Source organism: Sarcophilus harrisii, chromosome 3 (assembly GCF_902635505.1).
Source record: "Sarcophilus harrisii chromosome 3, mSarHar1.11, whole genome shotgun sequence".
Lineage (NCBI taxonomy): Eukaryota > Metazoa > Chordata > Mammalia > Dasyuromorphia > Dasyuridae > Sarcophilus > Sarcophilus harrisii.
The window spans coordinates 496,234,590-496,253,487 of NC_045428.1; the positions used below are offsets into that span (position 1 = coordinate 496,234,590).

At 36.8% G+C, this 18,898-nt stretch overlaps 1 protein-coding gene across 11 annotated transcripts in view; it reads left to right on the top strand.

Annotated features, from left to right (window-relative positions):
- Positions 1-18,898, top strand: part of GDPD4 (glycerophosphodiester phosphodiesterase domain containing 4) — an 84,456-nt gene that overhangs the window by 48,172 nt on the left and 17,386 nt on the right. For 2 of the 11 annotated variants that reach the window (XM_031961340.1, XM_031961339.1), the window contains 4 exons: positions 4,434-4,658; positions 6,341-6,498; positions 10,046-10,193; positions 11,375-11,478. In XM_031961340.1, coding sequence (XP_031817200.1) covers positions 4,434-4,658; positions 6,341-6,498; positions 10,046-10,193; positions 11,375-11,461 — 618 coding nt within the window. In that variant the 3' untranslated portion in view covers positions 11,462-11,478. Of the gene's footprint in view, positions 1-4,433; positions 4,659-6,340; positions 6,499-10,045; positions 10,194-11,374; positions 11,479-16,030; positions 16,046-16,132; positions 16,148-16,664; positions 17,046-18,898 lie in introns of those variants that run through there. The other 9 variants (XM_031961341.1, XR_004233230.1, XR_004233234.1 and 6 more) reach the window with 9 other exon arrangements.

Below are 18,898 nucleotides of genomic sequence, written 5' to 3' on the forward strand. Positions count from 1 at the left end.
AACAAACAATAACAAAAAGGTGAAAATACTACCTTGTGATACACATTCAATCCCCATAGTCTCTCTCTGGATGCAGATGACTCCATCACAAGTCTACTGGAATTGGCCTGAATCACATCTCATTGGTGAAAAGAGCCAAGTCTAGCAAAGTTGATCATCACGTAATCGTTGTTATGTGATTTCACTTATCTACTCATTTCGCAGATTAATCTTCAGTTCATATAATTCTCTCCAGGCCCTTCTGAAATCAACTTGCTGATAATTTCTTATAGAACAATAACATTTGATTACATTAATGAGTCATTCCCCAAATTATGGGCATCTGTTGGAATCCTTACAAAGTGTTAACTCCTTAGAGTTGATAGAGACAATAATTATCTAATTTAGCGTGGTTCAGTATAATTGATCTGATCTTACAAAGAGACGTTATGGGCCAGGACTTGAAACAAGATACTAAGTGGAACGATAGAAACAATGCTTGTGTTCACACCTTTAGAGAGCTCATATAAGCAAGAAGCTCTTAGGGCCAAAGAGCACTCTGGGACAAACATGGAGCACTCTGGGAGAGCCAGAAACCTTCTCTCGGAGGCAAGACATATTCATTCCAACTTTCACCTTGGTGCTGGCTGGAGTTGAGCGAGAGGAGTCAGATCCATTCCATTTTCCACCTTTGTGCTGGCTGGAGGCTGAAGGGAGCAGAGGCAAAAGGCTAGCAGTAAGAGCTTTTAGAACCAAGGAGAGAGAGAGGCCTTTAAGAAAGCTAACCTGTCTTGGAAAGAGATAAGAAATAAACAAACGTGTGAGCTTTTAACACCTGGCTGCATTTGGAGTGATTATAATTTTTAACTGAAACTAAGGCTGCCTCCAGAAAACCTCCCCAAGAAACCTGCTCCCAGAGAGAACCATTATTATTTTAAAGAAGAGAAGAACAACACAGGCATCCATTCATTTTCCAGTTCCTTGCCACTTTTATTATAAAAAGAGCTGCTATCTTCATTTTTGCACATATGGGGTTTTTTGGCCTCAGGCACTTAATATTTCCTAGCTGTGTGACCCTAGGCAAGTCACTTAATCCCAATTACCTCAGCAAAACAAAACAAAAAAATTTTTTTTTCTTTTATTATGATCTCTTTGGGATACAGACCCAATAAAGGCTAGATTAAAGGCTATGGACAGTTTGATAGCCTTTGGTCATAGTTCTAAATTGTTTTCCAGAATGGTTGGGTGAGTTCACAACTGCACCAACAGTGTATTAGTGTCCCAGGTTTCCTACATTCTCTCCAACATTTATCATTATCTTTTCCTGTCATCTTAGTCAATCTGAGAAGTGTGAAGTAGTACCTCAGAGTTACCTTTATCAGAAATCTTGGATGTAAAATTTTTTCCCCAGTTTTCTACTTCTCTTCTAATCTTAGCCTGTATTAGTTTTGTTTGTATAAAAATTTTTTAGCATAATCTAAATTATCCATTTTGCATTTGGCCATAAGTTCCTTCCTTCTCCACATATGAGAGGTAAAATAGTCATTTGTTCTCCTAATTTGTTTTTAATATCACCCTTTATGTCTAAATCATGAATCCATTTCAACTTTATCTTGGTCTAGGGTGTTAGGTGTTAGTTAATTCCTAGTTTCTGACATATTATCTTCTAATCTCAGAAGCTGGAGTCTTTGAGTTTATCAAACCTTAGATTACTGTAACTCATTGACTATTGTGTCTTATGAACTTAACCCATTTCACTGGTCCACTCCTTTGTTTCTTAGCCAGTACCAAATGGTTTTGATCACCCCGGCTTTATAATTACAGGTCTGGTACTAGACCACCTTCATTTGCATATTTTTCATTAATTCCCTTGACATTCTTAGCCTTTTGTTCTTCCAGATGAATTTTGGCAGTTTGATTGAATAAATAGATTAATTTAGGTAGAATTGTCATTTTTATTATTATATTAGCTTGGCTTACCCATGAGCACTTGATAGTCTTCCAGTTGTTTAGATTTAACTGTATTTACATAAAAAATGTTTTGTTATTCCTAGTTTTGTCTTGCCAGGTAAACTCCCAAATATTTTATTTTATCAACAGTTATTTTAAATGGAATTTCTCTTTCTATGTGTTGCTGCTGGACTTTGTTGATAACATATAGAAATGCCATTGATTTCTTTGGATTTCTTTAATATTCTATAATTTTGCTTAAGTTATTGTTTCTAGTAGTTTTGTAGTTGATCCTCTAGGATTATCTAAGTATGCCATCATATCATCTGCAAAGAAGAATTTTGTTTCCTCATTACCCACTAATTCCTTCAATTTCTTTTTCTTCTCTTATTGCTGAAGCAAACATTTCTAATACAATATTGAATAGTAATAGTGATAGTAAGTAACCTTATTTCATCTCTAATATTATTAGGAATGCTTTTAGTTTATCCCCATTACATATGATGCTTGTTGATACTTCTTATAATTTTAAGGAAAACTCCATTCATTCCTATGCTCTCTAGTGTTTTAATAATAAGTATTGTACTTTGGCAAATGCTTTTTTTGAAGCAACTGATATATGATTTTGTTAGTTTGGTTATTGATATAGTCAATTACACTAATAATTTTTCTGATTTTGAGCTAGCCCTACATTCCTGATATAAATCCAACGTGGTCATAATGTATTATCCTGGTGATTAATTGCTGTAGTTTTGCAATATTTCTTCAGAGACATCTGTATATTTTTACTTGATCAGGAGGCCATATTCTCTTTTGTAATTGATATATTCCTGTTGGTTAATCTGTTTATGCCTAAGGTTTTTAACTGAGTTTTCTTTTTAAAAAAAATTGGCAATATTAGTTTTTTCTTCTTAATAGTTCTCCATTGCTCACTAACCTTTGATTATGGTTTTCCTGGGGACTGAACCTTGAATCCATTTAGGCCCCCTCCTTTACTAGGAGGTTTATGATTTCATAGCCTCAATTTCTTCCCCAAGGAACTTCTGGGAGGATAGATTTGACTCTAGCTGAATGCTGAACTCTTCCTTCAGACTAAATAGGGTGCCACCTAGTCACATACATGTCATTGTGTTTCTAAGTTCTTTGGCTGAGCTCTTTTATAACCTCTTTGCTTTACCCCTATATTTTTGAGGAAATTTTTCATTGATTTTCCATTGAAAACAATGCTATCTTATGATTTTGACTACATAATTTTGAACCTATTAAAAATGGGACCTTCCATGGTTGTGTTTTTTAGAGTGATTCTTAAAAACCTATAAATTAGTACCATATTTTGTTAAGACTTTTTCTGTATTGATGTAATCTTTTTTTCTTGTGTTATTATAGTTATTTTCCCACTTTCAGACATCACTGTATCCTTGGTATAAAAATCCATCTTGATCATTATAAATAATATTGTGAATAGATTAATGCATTCTTTTTCTTAGTCTAATTTATTTTTTTGCATTGCTATTTATTAATGAAATTACTATGTAATAATCTTTTCCCTCCTTTATATTGCATTAGTTTGAATTCAAGACTATAATTATCTCATAAAGAGAATTTTGCACAGTGTACATTTTAATTGTTGAAATTTTTGCAGCAAAGATATTATTATTTGAGTATTTGATAGAATTTACTTGTAAATTAATTTGGAATAGAACTTTTCCCTTTGATGATGAATTTACTTGCTTTCCCATTCTAATATTTTATTTTTTATTATCTAATTCTAATTTTGTTAGATTGTTTTATATTTTTGCTGATAATTATCCATTTTCTACAAGTTTTCTGGTATTTAATTAGAGATAGCTTTGGGATTTAGTTATTTTTTGTTTCCTTTTTGTTCAATGTAAATTCAACTTATTTTTGGTAATTCATTTTTCTTTTTTATTTAATGGTTTATTGATTTTATTGGTCTCTTAAAAACAGCTCTTAAATTATTTATCATTTCAATCTTTTTTTCCATCTTACGTAATTTTCAATTTCTTCTTCTGTACTTGTTTAGCTTTTGACAATTTGTTTTCTAGTTACTGAAGTTTCATGCTTAGTTCTTCAATCTTGAACCAATGGGCAAAAGTTTCAGAGGCAGAGTTAGGCTCAGTATAGTTTAAAACTTTCTAACAATGCATTGTCCAAATGTTAAATGGGTTTACTTTTGATTAGAAGTAATCTAAATCTAGAACAATAACTAGAAGTCTTGGAGTGGAGTTTGGAGGAACACTTCTCAGATAATTTGTAGTATTAAGGATTATTACTTAGACATGAATTGGACTAGATAGCCCCTGAGTTCTTTTCCAATCCCGATTGTGTGATTTTGTAAGGAACAGAAGAGCAGAAAGGTTATTTTAGGAGGTTTATCCTGCTTAGTATGTGAGTGACACATAGCATGGGAAGATAGGAAACGTTCATCCTTACTATTGTTTGTCTACACCAATTTATTTATTACTGTCATCACTTTATTTTAGGCTAAACCATATAGAAACACGGCGCCACTGACAAAAGAAGAAGAAAAGATGGCAAAAAATCAGTCAATTATGAAGCTAAGCAATTTCTTGAGGCTTGCAAACAAAGAAAATAAATTGGTGATATTTGATCTGTACCGGCCCCCAAGGAAACATCCTTACAGAGATACATGGATAATGAAAGTGTTAGACGTGATGATGAATGAAGTTGGGATTAAAAGCCATCTGGTAGGTCAATTAATCAACATTTTTTAAAGCACCACACTGTGCCATACACAGTGGATTAACATACAGAGCCACACACTGTGAGTTAAAAGGAGGGATAAGGGAGAAAGAAGAATGGGAAATTTAGCAGGTAATTCTAATGTCCATTCATTTCTTTCACTTTCTGAAGACTTGAACATACATGAATGTGGGGCAGCTGAGGAATTCCTAATGTGGTGTGGGAAAGGTTGGTATTGGAAGACCTAGATTCAATTCTAGTTCTACCACTTACTGCCTTATAACTTGGGCAATCATTTAATAGAGATTAATTAGATCTTGATTTTTGTCATCTGGAAAAAGGGGATAATAATACTTTGTGGGGATTTGTGAATTATAGAGTGTGATAGAAATGTTAACTATTCTGTGCATGTTTGTTTTTTGAGTAGGTTCTTCCTAATAAGAATATTCATTTGCAAATGTTCTAGCCTTGAAATGATAATATTAACCAAGTTTTACTTGGAACTGACTGAAACACCAATCTTCTTTTAAGAGAAGCATAACTATTCTAGATGTAGCTGTTTCTTTGCCATTTGCCTTTATGCTCGTGAATTCCACTACTCACACCAAACTTTTAAGATTTATAGCTAAAAGGGACCTTAGACACCATTTCTTCTGACACTATTTTATAAATGGAGAAAACAGTGCCATAGTGGGGAATGCTCTGTCCAAGGTCACGGGGTAACTTAAGTAGCCCAAGACTGATCTCTCATGAAGATACTAATCTCCAGCTTCAGTGATCAGCATAGGGCCCTCCTCATTTGAGACTAGGTTCATGGTATTGGACAACAGAAAAAATAATATTCTTGGAGTACTCTGTTCTGAAAAAACTTCAAGGAAGGTTTCTGGAAGAACTTACCTGATGAATGTTTGTTGGGATGTCATTTTCTTTCTTTAATGCTGTTAGCTTTATAAGGATGGAGCCAGTTCCAAATAGAACTTGGGGGAGGTGAGGTTTGATTCAATCAAGAAAAAGGAACACTTGGGGACAGTGAGTGCATAGAAGAGAAATTAAATTTGTATTTCTTAGCCTCTGAAGGCAAAACTAGAAGCATCTGATAAAAGCTGGAGAGGTGGCAGATTTAGACTTGATGTAAGGAGAAAATTTCCTAACAAAAATGGCTGAAAATAGAATTTACTGGATGCCTTATGAGGTAGTGAACTCACCATAACTGAAGTTCTCTAAGTATGTGATTGACATTACAGAGGGGATTCTTCTTTAGACATCGGTTAAATTGGATGCTCTCTGAAGTCCATTCTGACTCTTTGAGACCGTTTTAGGGACTCTATTTCCTCTCCTCCCCATCCCCTCCATTTGGTGTAGTAGAGAAAACTGCCTTTGATCCCTAGCTTTGCCAGTTACTGGTGTGCAGTGCCTTTTCTCTTTTGTCTGGGCTGTAATTCCCTTATCAAGGAAAAGGAAGTTTTGAATTAGATCCTTTTAAGACCTTCTTCTAGAGCCTATGACTCCTTGGAATTTCTCATCTGTCAAATGAGAATGCTAAATACTTGATTTATTTGGCATGAGGATCAAATGTGCTAGCATGTGCTAGTACTGGCCTTCTGAATCTGAATTAAAATGCCTTCTAATATGCCCATAAGCATATCTTGCCAGTGATCTAAAAGCTGGTGGTCTCTGCTTTTTATAGGTTCTTTGGTTACCAGGGCAGTTCAGGGCAGATGTTCAAATGATAGCTCCGGATTACATACAAGTGCTGGGAAAGAAGCTGCCTCTTCCTGACCTTTTGAGAATGGGAATTAAAGGATTGAACCTTGCTTACAAGGATATGAACAGGAATGATGTCAAGTAGGTGATTCTCCACAAAGGGATGGGGATACCACTATCCCCTTCTACACTAAACTTTTCTTATATCTTAGCATTTCTCTACACCAGAGGGTTTAATTTGGAGATCCATAACCTTGGGTGTTTTTTTTTTCTCATTATTAGCATAGTTGATGAAGTTGAGGATGGCAATACCTAGTTCAAAATAAACATGTGACGAATTCACAATGGCCATTTTCTTTTCCAAAAGGTTAATTTATTTAGGGAAAAGGGTTATAGACAGAATGAAGGGATACAGTAGACACCAGGAGTGGCAAATATTGAAATAGAGTTGGGAGAGCATATAGTTAACAGGGGAAAAAAAGGCAGATTCCCCTGGGGAACTCACAATCAGGAGAAAGGAAATACTCCATGAGGTGGGGAGAAAGCCATTGTCTGGCAAGTTAGACTTAACAGTAGCTTAAGTAAGAGAATGGTGCCATTAGAAAGAAGACACTATGAGGGAGAGAAAGAGAGTACCTCATAGTGGTAGTCTTAGTCCCAAAGAGAATTTAACAAAAATGTTCATCATAAGTAGATCTTTTATAGGGAAAATATAACCTCAGGGGTTTCTCAGTTGCAAAAGCTAGAACTCAAAAGGGAGGGTCAGAGAGCTAGTGCTGACACTTGGAAAACCAGGTCTAAACCCTGCCTAAAGATATGCTAATCAATATCTCAAAAGGTTGTTTGAAGATACCCAGAAGTTAGCAATAAGAGTTAATAAAGAGTTCCTTCATAGTCTGGGAAAGGTACATTCCCTTCAAGGTTGTCTCAAAGGTTGTGGGGAATGTTTATTAACTATAGACTCTGACTTCACATTATTCTACACCATCATGATTTGGCAGTTCACATCATAATGATAATTGAATTTCACTATATTTTGTTTCCTTTATATTCATATGTATTTTATTTTATTCATATTTTGTATATATTTTATTCTGACAAATCCCTAAGCTTCAACTAGATTGCTAAAGGGGTCAATGGCACAAGACCTTTAAACAGACCCTTTGTTGCAGTCAAGTTATTGTGTTCTCACTTCCATTTCTCTATCTATGCAAGGATTTATTTCTTTTAATACACCTTTCTTCCATTGCATTTCTATTGATCCATTCCTCAATTTCCTTCAGAAAGCCTTCATTGATTAAATCCAATCAATCCTCTGAAAATCTGAGGCATCACTCTTCATGTATCTGTTAATTACTTTCATGAACTTTTTTGAGAGAAATGATTATTAATAACCATTGACTTGGGAAGATTCAGATTTCTCCCTTTTTCTTTTAGTCTCATTTCAAGACCTAAGTTTAGAATTTGGCCCTGAAATCAAATTAAAAGTCAGAAAGCAGTCCTGAAGAATGAGCAAAGAATTAAAAAACAACAACAAAAGAATCTTACCCTAAAAAATTAGTATGACAGGACTCCTCAAGGCCCAATCCAAGGAAAGGAATAACTCCAAAACAGCCAAACATCAAATCTTAAAGGAAAAGCTAAGGAAAACATAGCTCAGGGAGGAAAAAACAACTGAAATTCTGGGAAAAGATGTAGAAAAAATAACTTGAGTGAAATGAGAGTACAAGAGGAAATAATTGGAAAAGAAATGAGAGCTATGAAAAAAAATTGGAAATGGAACTAACAGATTGTTATAAAACCTCATCCAGCCAACAAACTCCTTGAAGATTTGAATGGAATAAATAGAAGCCAATAACTCCATGAGACAAGAAATATTGAAGCAAAGTCAAAAGACTGAAAAAAATGTAAGGTATCTTCATAAGAAAAACAACTGACCTGAAAAACATACATCAAGAAATCTTAAAATTGCCCAGATCTCTTAGAACCAAGGGGCAAATTAGAAATAGAAAGAATTCATTGGTCATCTTCTGAAAGAAACCCCAAAAGATAAACTTTCAGGGACATCATAACCAAATCTAGATTCCAAGTGAAAAAAAATATATCAAAAGCAGCGAGAAAGTAAGAATTCCAGTATGGAGAAACCACATTCAGGATCATACACAATTAACAACCACTGACAAAGTGCTTAGCATTCACTTTTTCAGGAGGCAAAGCATATGCAGGCTTTACATGCAAGAATAAATTACCCAACAAAAGGGAGTAAATGTTACCAGGAGAGAAATATACATTTAATGGAATGAGGACTTTCGGGCATTCCTGATAAAGACCAGAGGTGCAGAGAAACTTGGAAGTTCAAACATAGGCATTGAGGGAAACATAAAATGGTAAATAAGAATAAATAGTCATAAAGTACAAACAAAGACAAGTAACTTACATTCAGTTAGGAGGAGATGAGAGAATACATGTATCCCCTCTGAACCTCATCATCAGTCCTCAAAGAGAGAATCCAATTGGACAAGGCCTGAAAGTACTTTTGTCATGTCCTGATGACCTTAAAAGAAGATCAGGAAGAGAAAAGATGATGAATACACTGGGGGTGGGGAGGATAGAGAAGAAAAAAGAAGGTTGGGAATAATTAATCTCATATAATCAAAGTGTGCAAGTGAGCCTCTATACAAATTAGGTGGTAGCTTTTATAAATGTACAAAAGGAAAAATTTAAAAGATCCCTCACCATTCCCTAGTCCATGATTCTTTTGGCAGTCTTTGAGAGAGGAATTCTATCCACAGCAGTAAGTTCCAAAAAATTGAACCAAAATGTTATTAAAATCTGTACCAAAAAACCTCCACAAATAATTCCTGACAGAGAATAATATAAACTAATGAGTTCAAGTGGGTCCAGAAGGTACTGTTTCAGGAAGAAATCTCAAAAGAGTATGATCATGCCAGAACCAAGTAATTAGCCCGCCAGCCACCCCAATCTCTATAGCCATTCTCTAATTGTTGGACATCTGTTATGCTTTTAGTTCTTTGTTCCTACCAAAAAAAAAAGTGGAGTATTTGGGACCTTTTTACTTATTATTAATTTCCTTGTAATATTTACCTAGCAATTGTTGAAATTAATTGAATTGATTTTTATTGCTGACACTTAATATGTCAAACATATGCAATTCTTCTCTACATATTTCCACAATTATCATGCTGCACAAGAAAGATCAAAAAGGAAAGAAAATGAGAAAGAAAACAAAAAGCAAGCACCACAAAAATTTCTTGTGTGAGAAGGAATTGCAAGTAGAAAAAGTTTAAGAATCCTTCTATATTATAAAAAGATCATGAATGGCAAGGAAGATGCTTTTCTGCTTTTCTCTCCTTTTTAATTCCTTCCCTGTTCCCAAATGCACTTTTTTTGCTTAGTGCTCTAAAGTTAGCAGACATTAACTTGCTAGCTAAAGTGTGTGTGTGTGTGTGTGTGTGTGTGTGTGTGTGTGTGTGTGTGTAGCTAGTGGGAATATTTTATTGGCTAAAATCCCATCCATTATATTTCCAGCCCCTTTGTTCCTACTGAGTCTTCACTTCATCTTTTTCTTTTACTTGGTGGATTTTTGGTAACACCAAAGTTCTTTTTGACCTCATTGATAGAAGGAAGAAGGGACAGCCAGTCATTAGAGGTTTTGTTTTCCCTCCAGAGAATATGAGAAATATGGCATCTTCACCAATATCTACGTCGTCAATGAGCCCTGGCTGTACTCCCTGGCTTGGTGTGCTGGGGTTCATTCAGTCACTACTAATACCATCCAAATACTGAAGAAGATTAAACGCCCATACTTCTTAATGGTAAGTTAGCTGTCTATATTGATCTTTCATGGGAGCAGTTAGATGGCCAGTCTTCAATACTCATTAGTCCTGTGACCTGGGCAGATCCTTTAGCATTATTTACATCAGTTTCCTCACGTGTAAAAAGGACTTGGAGAAGGAAATGGCAAACCACTCTACAATCTTTGCCAACCCGAGCGGGGCCACAGAGTTGGACACAATTGAAGAAAATTGATGTTCCCCACAGGTCTGGTCTAGCAGACACTCCCATCATAGCATCATAGACTCTCCAAGCTAGAAGAGACAACAGATTAAGTCTAAACCCTGTCTAAAACACATTAAGTCCTTCTATTTGAATAGCTCCAATGATAGGAAGTTCACTGTCTACTGAATGCATTTTGGGCATTTCCAATTAAGAATTTTTTTTTTTTAATATTGAGCTGAAATCTACCATTATGGCTTCTATCTCATTCTGTTTTTTGGACCCAACAGAATAAGTCTCTTCTCTGTGAGTCAGTGTAGTGTGGTGGGAAAGCATCTTGGATTTGAAGTCAGAATCCTGGGTCTGCTCCATACTTCTCATGTGACTTTGGACAAGTTATTTAACTATTCATCACCATAGTTTCCTCAAATCAAATGGATTAGACTTGATGACCATTAAGCTCCCTTCTAATCTAAATACAATGATTCTGTGACCTCTTTAGACATTTAAAGTCAGTAGTCAAACTTAACAATTTTCTTCTCTGGACTAAATATCCCAAACAGTTCTCTTGTTGTACAAGAAGAATTGGATTCAGAAGGCAAAATATTTTGTTCTGATTTTTTTTGCAATCAGGATTAAGTGACTTGCCAAGGGTCATGCAGATCATAAGTGTCAGAGGCCTCCTGACTCTGGTACTCCTACCTCCAGGGCTAGTGCTCTATCCACTGTGCCATCTAGCTGCCCCCCATCCCATATGTTTATTCTTACAGCCTGAGACTCAATTAGCTTCTCTGACCACTATCCCTTCTTACTGATCCAATATGGAACCCTTAAAATTCCTCCACTCCCACCACAGGGCCCTGTGCGCATCTTGGCTCATTAGAGGCTTGGTATACCATCCGGTACAGGATCTAAGATTGTGTCCCAATGGGGGAATCTAGAAACTCTTTTCTCCATCCTTCTACCTTTACAAATTGTACCTACCTGTCTTGCTTTCTAGACACCGAATGAGTACATGAAGATGTGGATACTGCTGGACTTCCTTTCTGCCTTCATCATTACAATTGTATTTTTTTTCCACTGGTAATTATTTCTTAAGATTCCCAATTCTCTGACAAGAATTTCTGGATATCTGTCCCCTGCCTATTCCAGCAGAAGCTGGAGACTTGGATTTGAACTCAGACTTCCAGGTGACCCTAACAGCAGAGCCATTGCTAGAGGCCAGAGTTCATCCCTCTGCCAAATGCACCCCATTTTTTCTGTGTGGATGCCTTGGGATTGCTGCCTTCCTTACCATATTCAAGGAGAATGGTGCAGCTTTAAAGACATGGGTGGAAGGCCAGTAGGGAATGGGTGTGGGAGGTATATACATCCTTTCCCAAGTAGACCAAACTGTTTTCACCAACATAGGACCCTGTGTGAAACATTGCATCCAGGGCCCAGTTTACAGCTTTCTTCACTGGGAATAGAGAGAGACATCAGAGTATAATGAATTGGGTACTGGATCATAAACACATACTTATTAACTATGGGATCCTAGCCAGTCACTTCACCAATTTTGCCTTAGTTTTTTTATCTGGAAAATGGGCTCAAGAAGGAAATGGCAAACCACTCTGGTTATCCTGGCCAAGAAAACCTCAAAAGGAATCACAAAGAGTTGCTAACAACTGAAACAAGGAGAGAAGGAAGAAACTAAACTCAACAAGGGAGAAACTAAAACTGAGGTATTACAGATGATCTCATCATCTCACATCTATTCACTGCATTTTAGTGTAGATGATTTCTCACATTTGTATGTTCAGTCCCAGACTTTGCTGACTTCCAGTCTCCTATTTCCACATGATTTTAATTTTTTAATTTTTCCCCCATTTGTATAGCATTTCATTTTTCCCAATTACACATAAAGGTAGCTTTTTTTTACTTTAAAAAATTTGATTTTTATTTCTCATCTTGGAATTGTAAAAAGTCACAAGCAACTTCCTAATTGTAGTGTAGAAAGTAAGGAAAAGAATTTAAAATACAATTAGACTTAGAGGCGAAGAGGCGGTGCAGTGGATAGAGCACCAGATCTTGAGTCAGGAGGAAATGAGTTCAAATCCAGTCTCAGACACAAAGGTATCTTTTTGAGTTCCATATTTTTTCCCTCCCTTTGTCCTCTTCCTCCCTCCCCAAAACAGTACTCAATTTAGGTTATACATGTACAATCACATATTTCCATGTTAATCATGTTGTGAAAGAAGAATCAGAATAAAAGGGAAAAATCATGAGAAAGAAAAATAATTAAAAATAATATCCTTCCATCTGCATTCAGACTCCATAGTTCTCTGGATATGGGTAGCATTTTCCATAATGAATCCTTTGGAATTGTCTTTTGTCATTGCATTGCTGAGAAATCTATCAAAGTTGATCATCCGCATAATCTTGCATTACTTTGTACAATGTTCTCCTAGTTCTCCCTTCACTCAGCATTAGTTTATGTTAAAGCCTTTCCAAGGTTTTGGGGAATCTGCTCATTATTTCTTATAGTACAATAGTATGCCATTATATTCATAAACCATATCTTCTTTATCCATTTCCTAAAGTGATGGACATCCTTTAGTTTCCAATTCTTGCCATCACAAAAAGAGCCATCATACTTATATATATTTGGGTCCTTTTCTATTTTTCATCTTTGGGGATACAGATCTAGCAGTGGTATTTATTGGATCAAAGGGTATGCAGTTTTTTATAGCTCTTTGGGTATAATTCCAAATTATTCTCCAGAAAGATTCATGACTTCATCAACAATGGATAATGTCCCAATTTCCCCACATCTTCTCCAACATTTGTCATTTCAAATGCCGTTTAGACATCCCACACCATATGGCTCATAGACATCTTAAACTCAACATGTTCAAAACTGAACTTATTTTTCCTCCAAACCCTATATTCTTCCAAATTTTACGATTATTATAGAGGACACCCTTCTCCTAGTCACCAGACTTATTCCAACCCAAGTATCATCCTTGACTTCTCTCTCTGCACCTCCATGTCCAATCTGTTGCCAGTTACAACTTTCTATCTTCTCAAAGTAACTACACTAAGTATAGGCCCTTATCATGTTATACCAATAGCTTGCTGGTGGGTTGTCCTGCCTCAAGTCTCTTCCTACTCCTAAACTTCTGAATTCTGGCTCCTCCCTACCCAGTCTTCTTATCTGTACTGCCCTATCTTTTCCCTAATCCACTCCCATAGTCCAGCTCTCCTCCTCCTCAGCTCTTCCCAACTTCCCTGGTTTCCTCAGATCTCAGGTAAAATCTCACCTTTTGCAAGAAGCATTTCTTGATTCCCACCTCCAACCACCCCTCTTTAATGTTTTAGTGCTTTCCCTCTATCTTTTATTGTATTTGCATCATAGTTCCTATGCTGTCTCTCCCATCACACTATGATAGGAGCTCTTTGAAATCAGAGGCTGTCTTGCTTTTCTTTGTACCCTTCACACTCAGCCCATAATAGATATTTAATAAATGTTAGTTGGAGGATTCCAGGCATAGGGGACAAGCTATGCAAAGTGAAAGATGGAATGTTGTATACAGCAAATTGGCAAGTAGGTTTTAGTTACAATATAGGATATGGAGGGTCAGCAATGTGCTGTAAAAATAGGTTGGATTTTTTTTCTTTCTCATGGTTTATTTCCTTTTTAGTCTGATTTTTCTTGCACGGAATGACAAATATGTTTAAAAGAATTGCATATATTTAACCTAAAAAATGGGCTGGAGCCATATTGTGAAGGGCTTTAAATTCTAGACAAAAGAGTTTGTACTTTATCCTGGAGGCAATGGGGAACTACAGAAGCTTTCTGAGCAAAAGAATGACACCCTCAGAGATGAACTTTTAAAAAATGTGAATTTGGCCCCTGGTTGGCAATGGATTGGGAGAAGAGAGATGGAAGCAGAAAATCAAATTAGGAAACTACTGCAATAATCCAGGCAAGAGGGCATAGAAATCTAAATTATGGCATGTGGTTGTGGAGCTTCTAATTACATAATTCTACTCATCTTAAATATCCCAGTTTAGTTAAAATTTCAGAGGTAGCATTTAAGAAAATGTCCAAATAAAATATCTACTACCATATGTAATTCATTTCCTTAATTCTTTCCCCTGATCATCTTTAAATGCAGGAGACATGGGAAAGGGGAAGGACTCCTTAAGACACCCCACCCCCAACTCTCATTTCTATTGATACATACTAAAAATGACAAAAACAAGGGATGATACATAAAAATTTGCCAAAGAAAACCAAGGAAATAGGCCTTAATTTATGACCTTCTTGTTTTTCCCACTCCCAAATATAGCAGATGTGTCAGATGTCCTTGCTCCCCACTCCCCAATTTATTTAAGTATCTAAGAGTTTCAATCTGTCAAGCATTAACCGCCATGTTTAATTTCTAGCATCTGCTTGACAGTTTCAGCCTGTATCCTTTGGAGAGCAGCTGATTTTAGTTTTGACTGTTGGAACAAACAAAAGGATTTTGAGCAATTCCAGGCCTATGTCCTTTTCTGGTCATGTGATTTTAAATCCTATCTCTGGACCAAAACTGCTCTTTGTCAGCTGCTAGAAAATATAATGCAGTTTTTATCAGTTTTCATCCTACTTTCTTCTCAGCAGTTCTTAAAGCTATCTTATTTTCATCCTGAATACTCTGTCTTCTCAAATTTTTATATTATTACTTTTTCCTGGCTTTCCTGCTATTTCTCTGAACTCTCCTCAACTTTGACTGACTCATCATCTATACTCTGCCCTTAAGTGTGAATGTACTCTCGTTTAAATGCCACATTCTATAGGAAACCTTTTCTGACCCTTTACCCCCAGATACATGCTAAGCCAATGTAGAAATCGCTTGTTATCTATCTTGAATTTACCTTGTGCATGATTTTTGTGTTTGTATGCCCAATGTCTAACACATAGGTTTTTGATGATTGCTCACAGAATGCATGAGTGATGTGTACAAGAAATGTTGTGAAGGTCAAAATGAGATTTGGTTGGTTTAGGGATAAAGGAGAACAAAGGATTGAGTATGACTCTGGCTATAAAGCTAAGATGTTCAGAAAGATTGTCCTTTATAGAAATAGGGAATATAGAAAGTTGCTGGTTTAGAGAGAAAGAGAAGAATCTTATTTGGGGCATGTTGAATTTGAGATGTATGGGGATGCTTAGGCAGATGTACAATTAATTGATGATACAGTATTGGGATTCAGAAGAGAAATGAGGACTGTATGTAAATTTGGGAGTAATGTGCTATATAAATGGGATCATTTGATGAGATCCCCAAAATAGTGTAGAGAAAGAAGAGGGCTTGAGCAGAGCCCTGAAAAATCATCCAATAAAGTAGGCGTGTACTTTATAAAATCTTTACAAGCAGGAGTAGTGTAAGGTTGACAATAACAATAAAAAACACCAGGGAGGAGACAATATCTCAAAGAGAGTGATCACAGTATCAAAAAAGAGAGATATAGAAATGAGATCTTTAATAACCTTGGAGAGAGCACTTTGGAGTGATGGGATTGCAAAAGGTTGAGTAGGAGGAGAAGGGAAGAAATAAATGTATATTAACTTCTAGAAGTCTGGCTCCTGGAGGAAAGGCAGACACACAGCATGATAGCTTGAAGAGATGATGTCATCAGGTAGAAGGTATTTTTTTTAAGAAAGGGCAGATAAATAAAATTTAAGATTACCAAAAAAAATTTAGATGATCAAAGGGAAAAGCTGGAGGAGATGGGATCATGATAACAGGTAGATGGGGTCGACCTTGGCAGGGGAAAGAATCATTTTCCTGAAATGGGACCAAAGGAGAAAAATGGGAGTAACAGTGAAGTTATTTGAAGTTATTTGAAGAGGGGAGGAGAAGGAATTTTCTCTTAAAATTATACAAAGTGAGGCAACTAGATTACACAGTGAATAGAGCACCAGCCCTGAAGTTAGAGGACCTAAATTCAAATCCACCCTCAGATACTTAATACTTACTAACAGTATATAACCCTAGGCAAGTCACTTAACTCCAATTGCCTCACAAAATAAATAAAATTATATAAAGCTTGCCCTCTTGAAAGAGATATGGGATAGAGGGGAAATGGTTGACTTGAGAGGAGATTTGAAATAGTTGCTATAGGGTCTATGACAGGAATTCAATCACAGAAAAGTTCAAATATCCTCATGTAGCAGTGAGGGCCCCATAAATATTGAATGACCACTATGGCCATTATCAAAGGGATCAACCCCTATGGTGAAGGGACATGCCTTCTTGCCACCACCAACTCCACCTTTTACTGATCTGCTCCAGCTCTGCCACTGATGGTCAGATACACCCAAGAGCCCTGATATAGCAGGATCCCCTAGCCCATTAGATCTGCTACCAGCCAACTGACCATTGTCTAGGTTGAAGAATCCCCTATGGATAAGAGGCTCCACCATTCCTACCACCACCAACTGCCAACCAACTGCCACTGACAGTCAGGTAAGCCCAAGAACAACGGAACACCACAGCTCCCCACAGCGTTATCTGCCTGGCTTCCAGCCCGGCTCCCAGCCCGGCTCCCAGCCATCATCCAAGGGAGCAATCCCTGAGGATAAAGGAGCCCACCATTCCTACTTTTCATAAATTAACTGATGAATAACTACCATGTATAAGCAGGTAAGCTTAAGAACTCTTGAGAACTGCAGCTTCTCCTTACCCATGTTCCCTGTGTGTAGATTGTCCCCAAACCATCATCATCCAGGGAGGCAATCCTTGTGGAGATACAATCTGGCAACTGCTCCTGCTATGCTACAGCTCTTCCTTCCTCAGTGACCATAAATACTGAAGACCCAGAAAATACCATTCTGGATACCAAAACCATTGACACAGTCAAATGGCCTAAAACTAATCTGCCTTTATTAATGGGAATGATGTCATGGAAGATGACTATCTCCTACGTCTTCTTAACAAGGCCTTCCTTTCCTCCCCTCCTAGTTTCTCTTCTCTGAAAATACTTATCATTTATTCCACGTACTATGTGCCTAGCTATCTACAAGTGGTCTCTCCTATTAAAAGAGGTTATTTGAAGGTGAAAAATGCTTTCCCACCTTTCTTTGTGTCCCCAACACATAGTTCAGTTCCTGACAAGCAAATACTTAATAAATGTTTACTGAGTAACTGGCTGACTTCATTGTTGCTAGATGAAACCTAAACATATTCTATACCCTAATAGACTGTGAGCTGCTTGAGGGTAGGAATTGTTTTTTCTATATATATTCCAGGGCTTAGTACAGTGCTTTGTACATAGAGAATATTTAATAAATACTTTCTTATGCATAACACATTTTTATTTCACCTAGTCAATCCAGTCATGTCTTGGAGGTAGGGGCTGACCCATTTTTGCCTTTATGTTTGTCTCTCCAGCACACAGTGTTTTGCAAATGATAGATAATAAATATTTCTTGAATTAGGGTAAGCTTGAGCAAAGGCACAGAGATCAGTAAATGTGTAGTAATTCAGACAGTAGCAGAGTATAGTATTTCAGTTAAGCTTAAAACATGTATGTTTGGAAAGGAGCGCTATGAAATGTCTAGGAGAGTAGATGTGTGGGACCTTGAAATCCTGGCAAAGCAATTTGAACGTTATTCAGAAGATAATAACAAGCATTAAAGGAAGTTGAGTAGAAGAGTAAAGACATGACCAAATTTATGCTTAAGAAAGATTGTTTTGGAAGTAGTATGGTTTGAAATGTGGGGCATGGAATGGAGACAGGTGTACTTTGGGAAGGCTACTACAATAAGAGATAATAAGGACCTATACTGGCATGGTGACAGTAAGATTAGAGAGGAAGGGACAGATGTGAATGGTGTTGCAGAAATTGAATGAACAGGACCTGGTAACTGATTGAATATGAAGGATGAGGGAGAGAAAAGAGCCAAAGAAAGCCTCATTGTGACATATCCATGAGAGCCAAGGCAGCAAAAACCATTGAAATTTTGATGCCTTTTGCCCAGCAAGCTGTTTCTCCAGTACTGCTATCTTGTCTGTACCATCCTATGCCAAGATCTTTCTTTATTCCCATGGACTTTTCCTTTCCAGTGGTTGCCCTGCTATGAGGTATTAGAGATTATCCAACCCTTTCACTGCATTTTATTGCTGAGAAAGTTGGAGAGGAGAAATTATCCAAATTAGAACTAGACCTCAATTCACATAATTGCAAAAAAAACGTTCCTTCCATCATACTGTGTTGCCCCTTGAGGACTCCTCTTCTTTCTATTGTATTACTAGGTGCAAACATTTACAGAAGACTACCCCCCAGCCTCAGTTTAAAGCCTCCATGGCAGGGACTCCTTGCTGAGGGGCTCAAAGTGGCTGGCTCTGCCTTGCCCACGTTGGAAGATTTGACTTTAGTCAAATTCAGGCATCCCTCCATATGAAGCCTTCATATCTAACCATTTGCAATTGCCTTTTTCCCCCTTTAGATTCATAGAGATATAGAGGAAGGTCTATATAGGGTTCAGATTTATCTA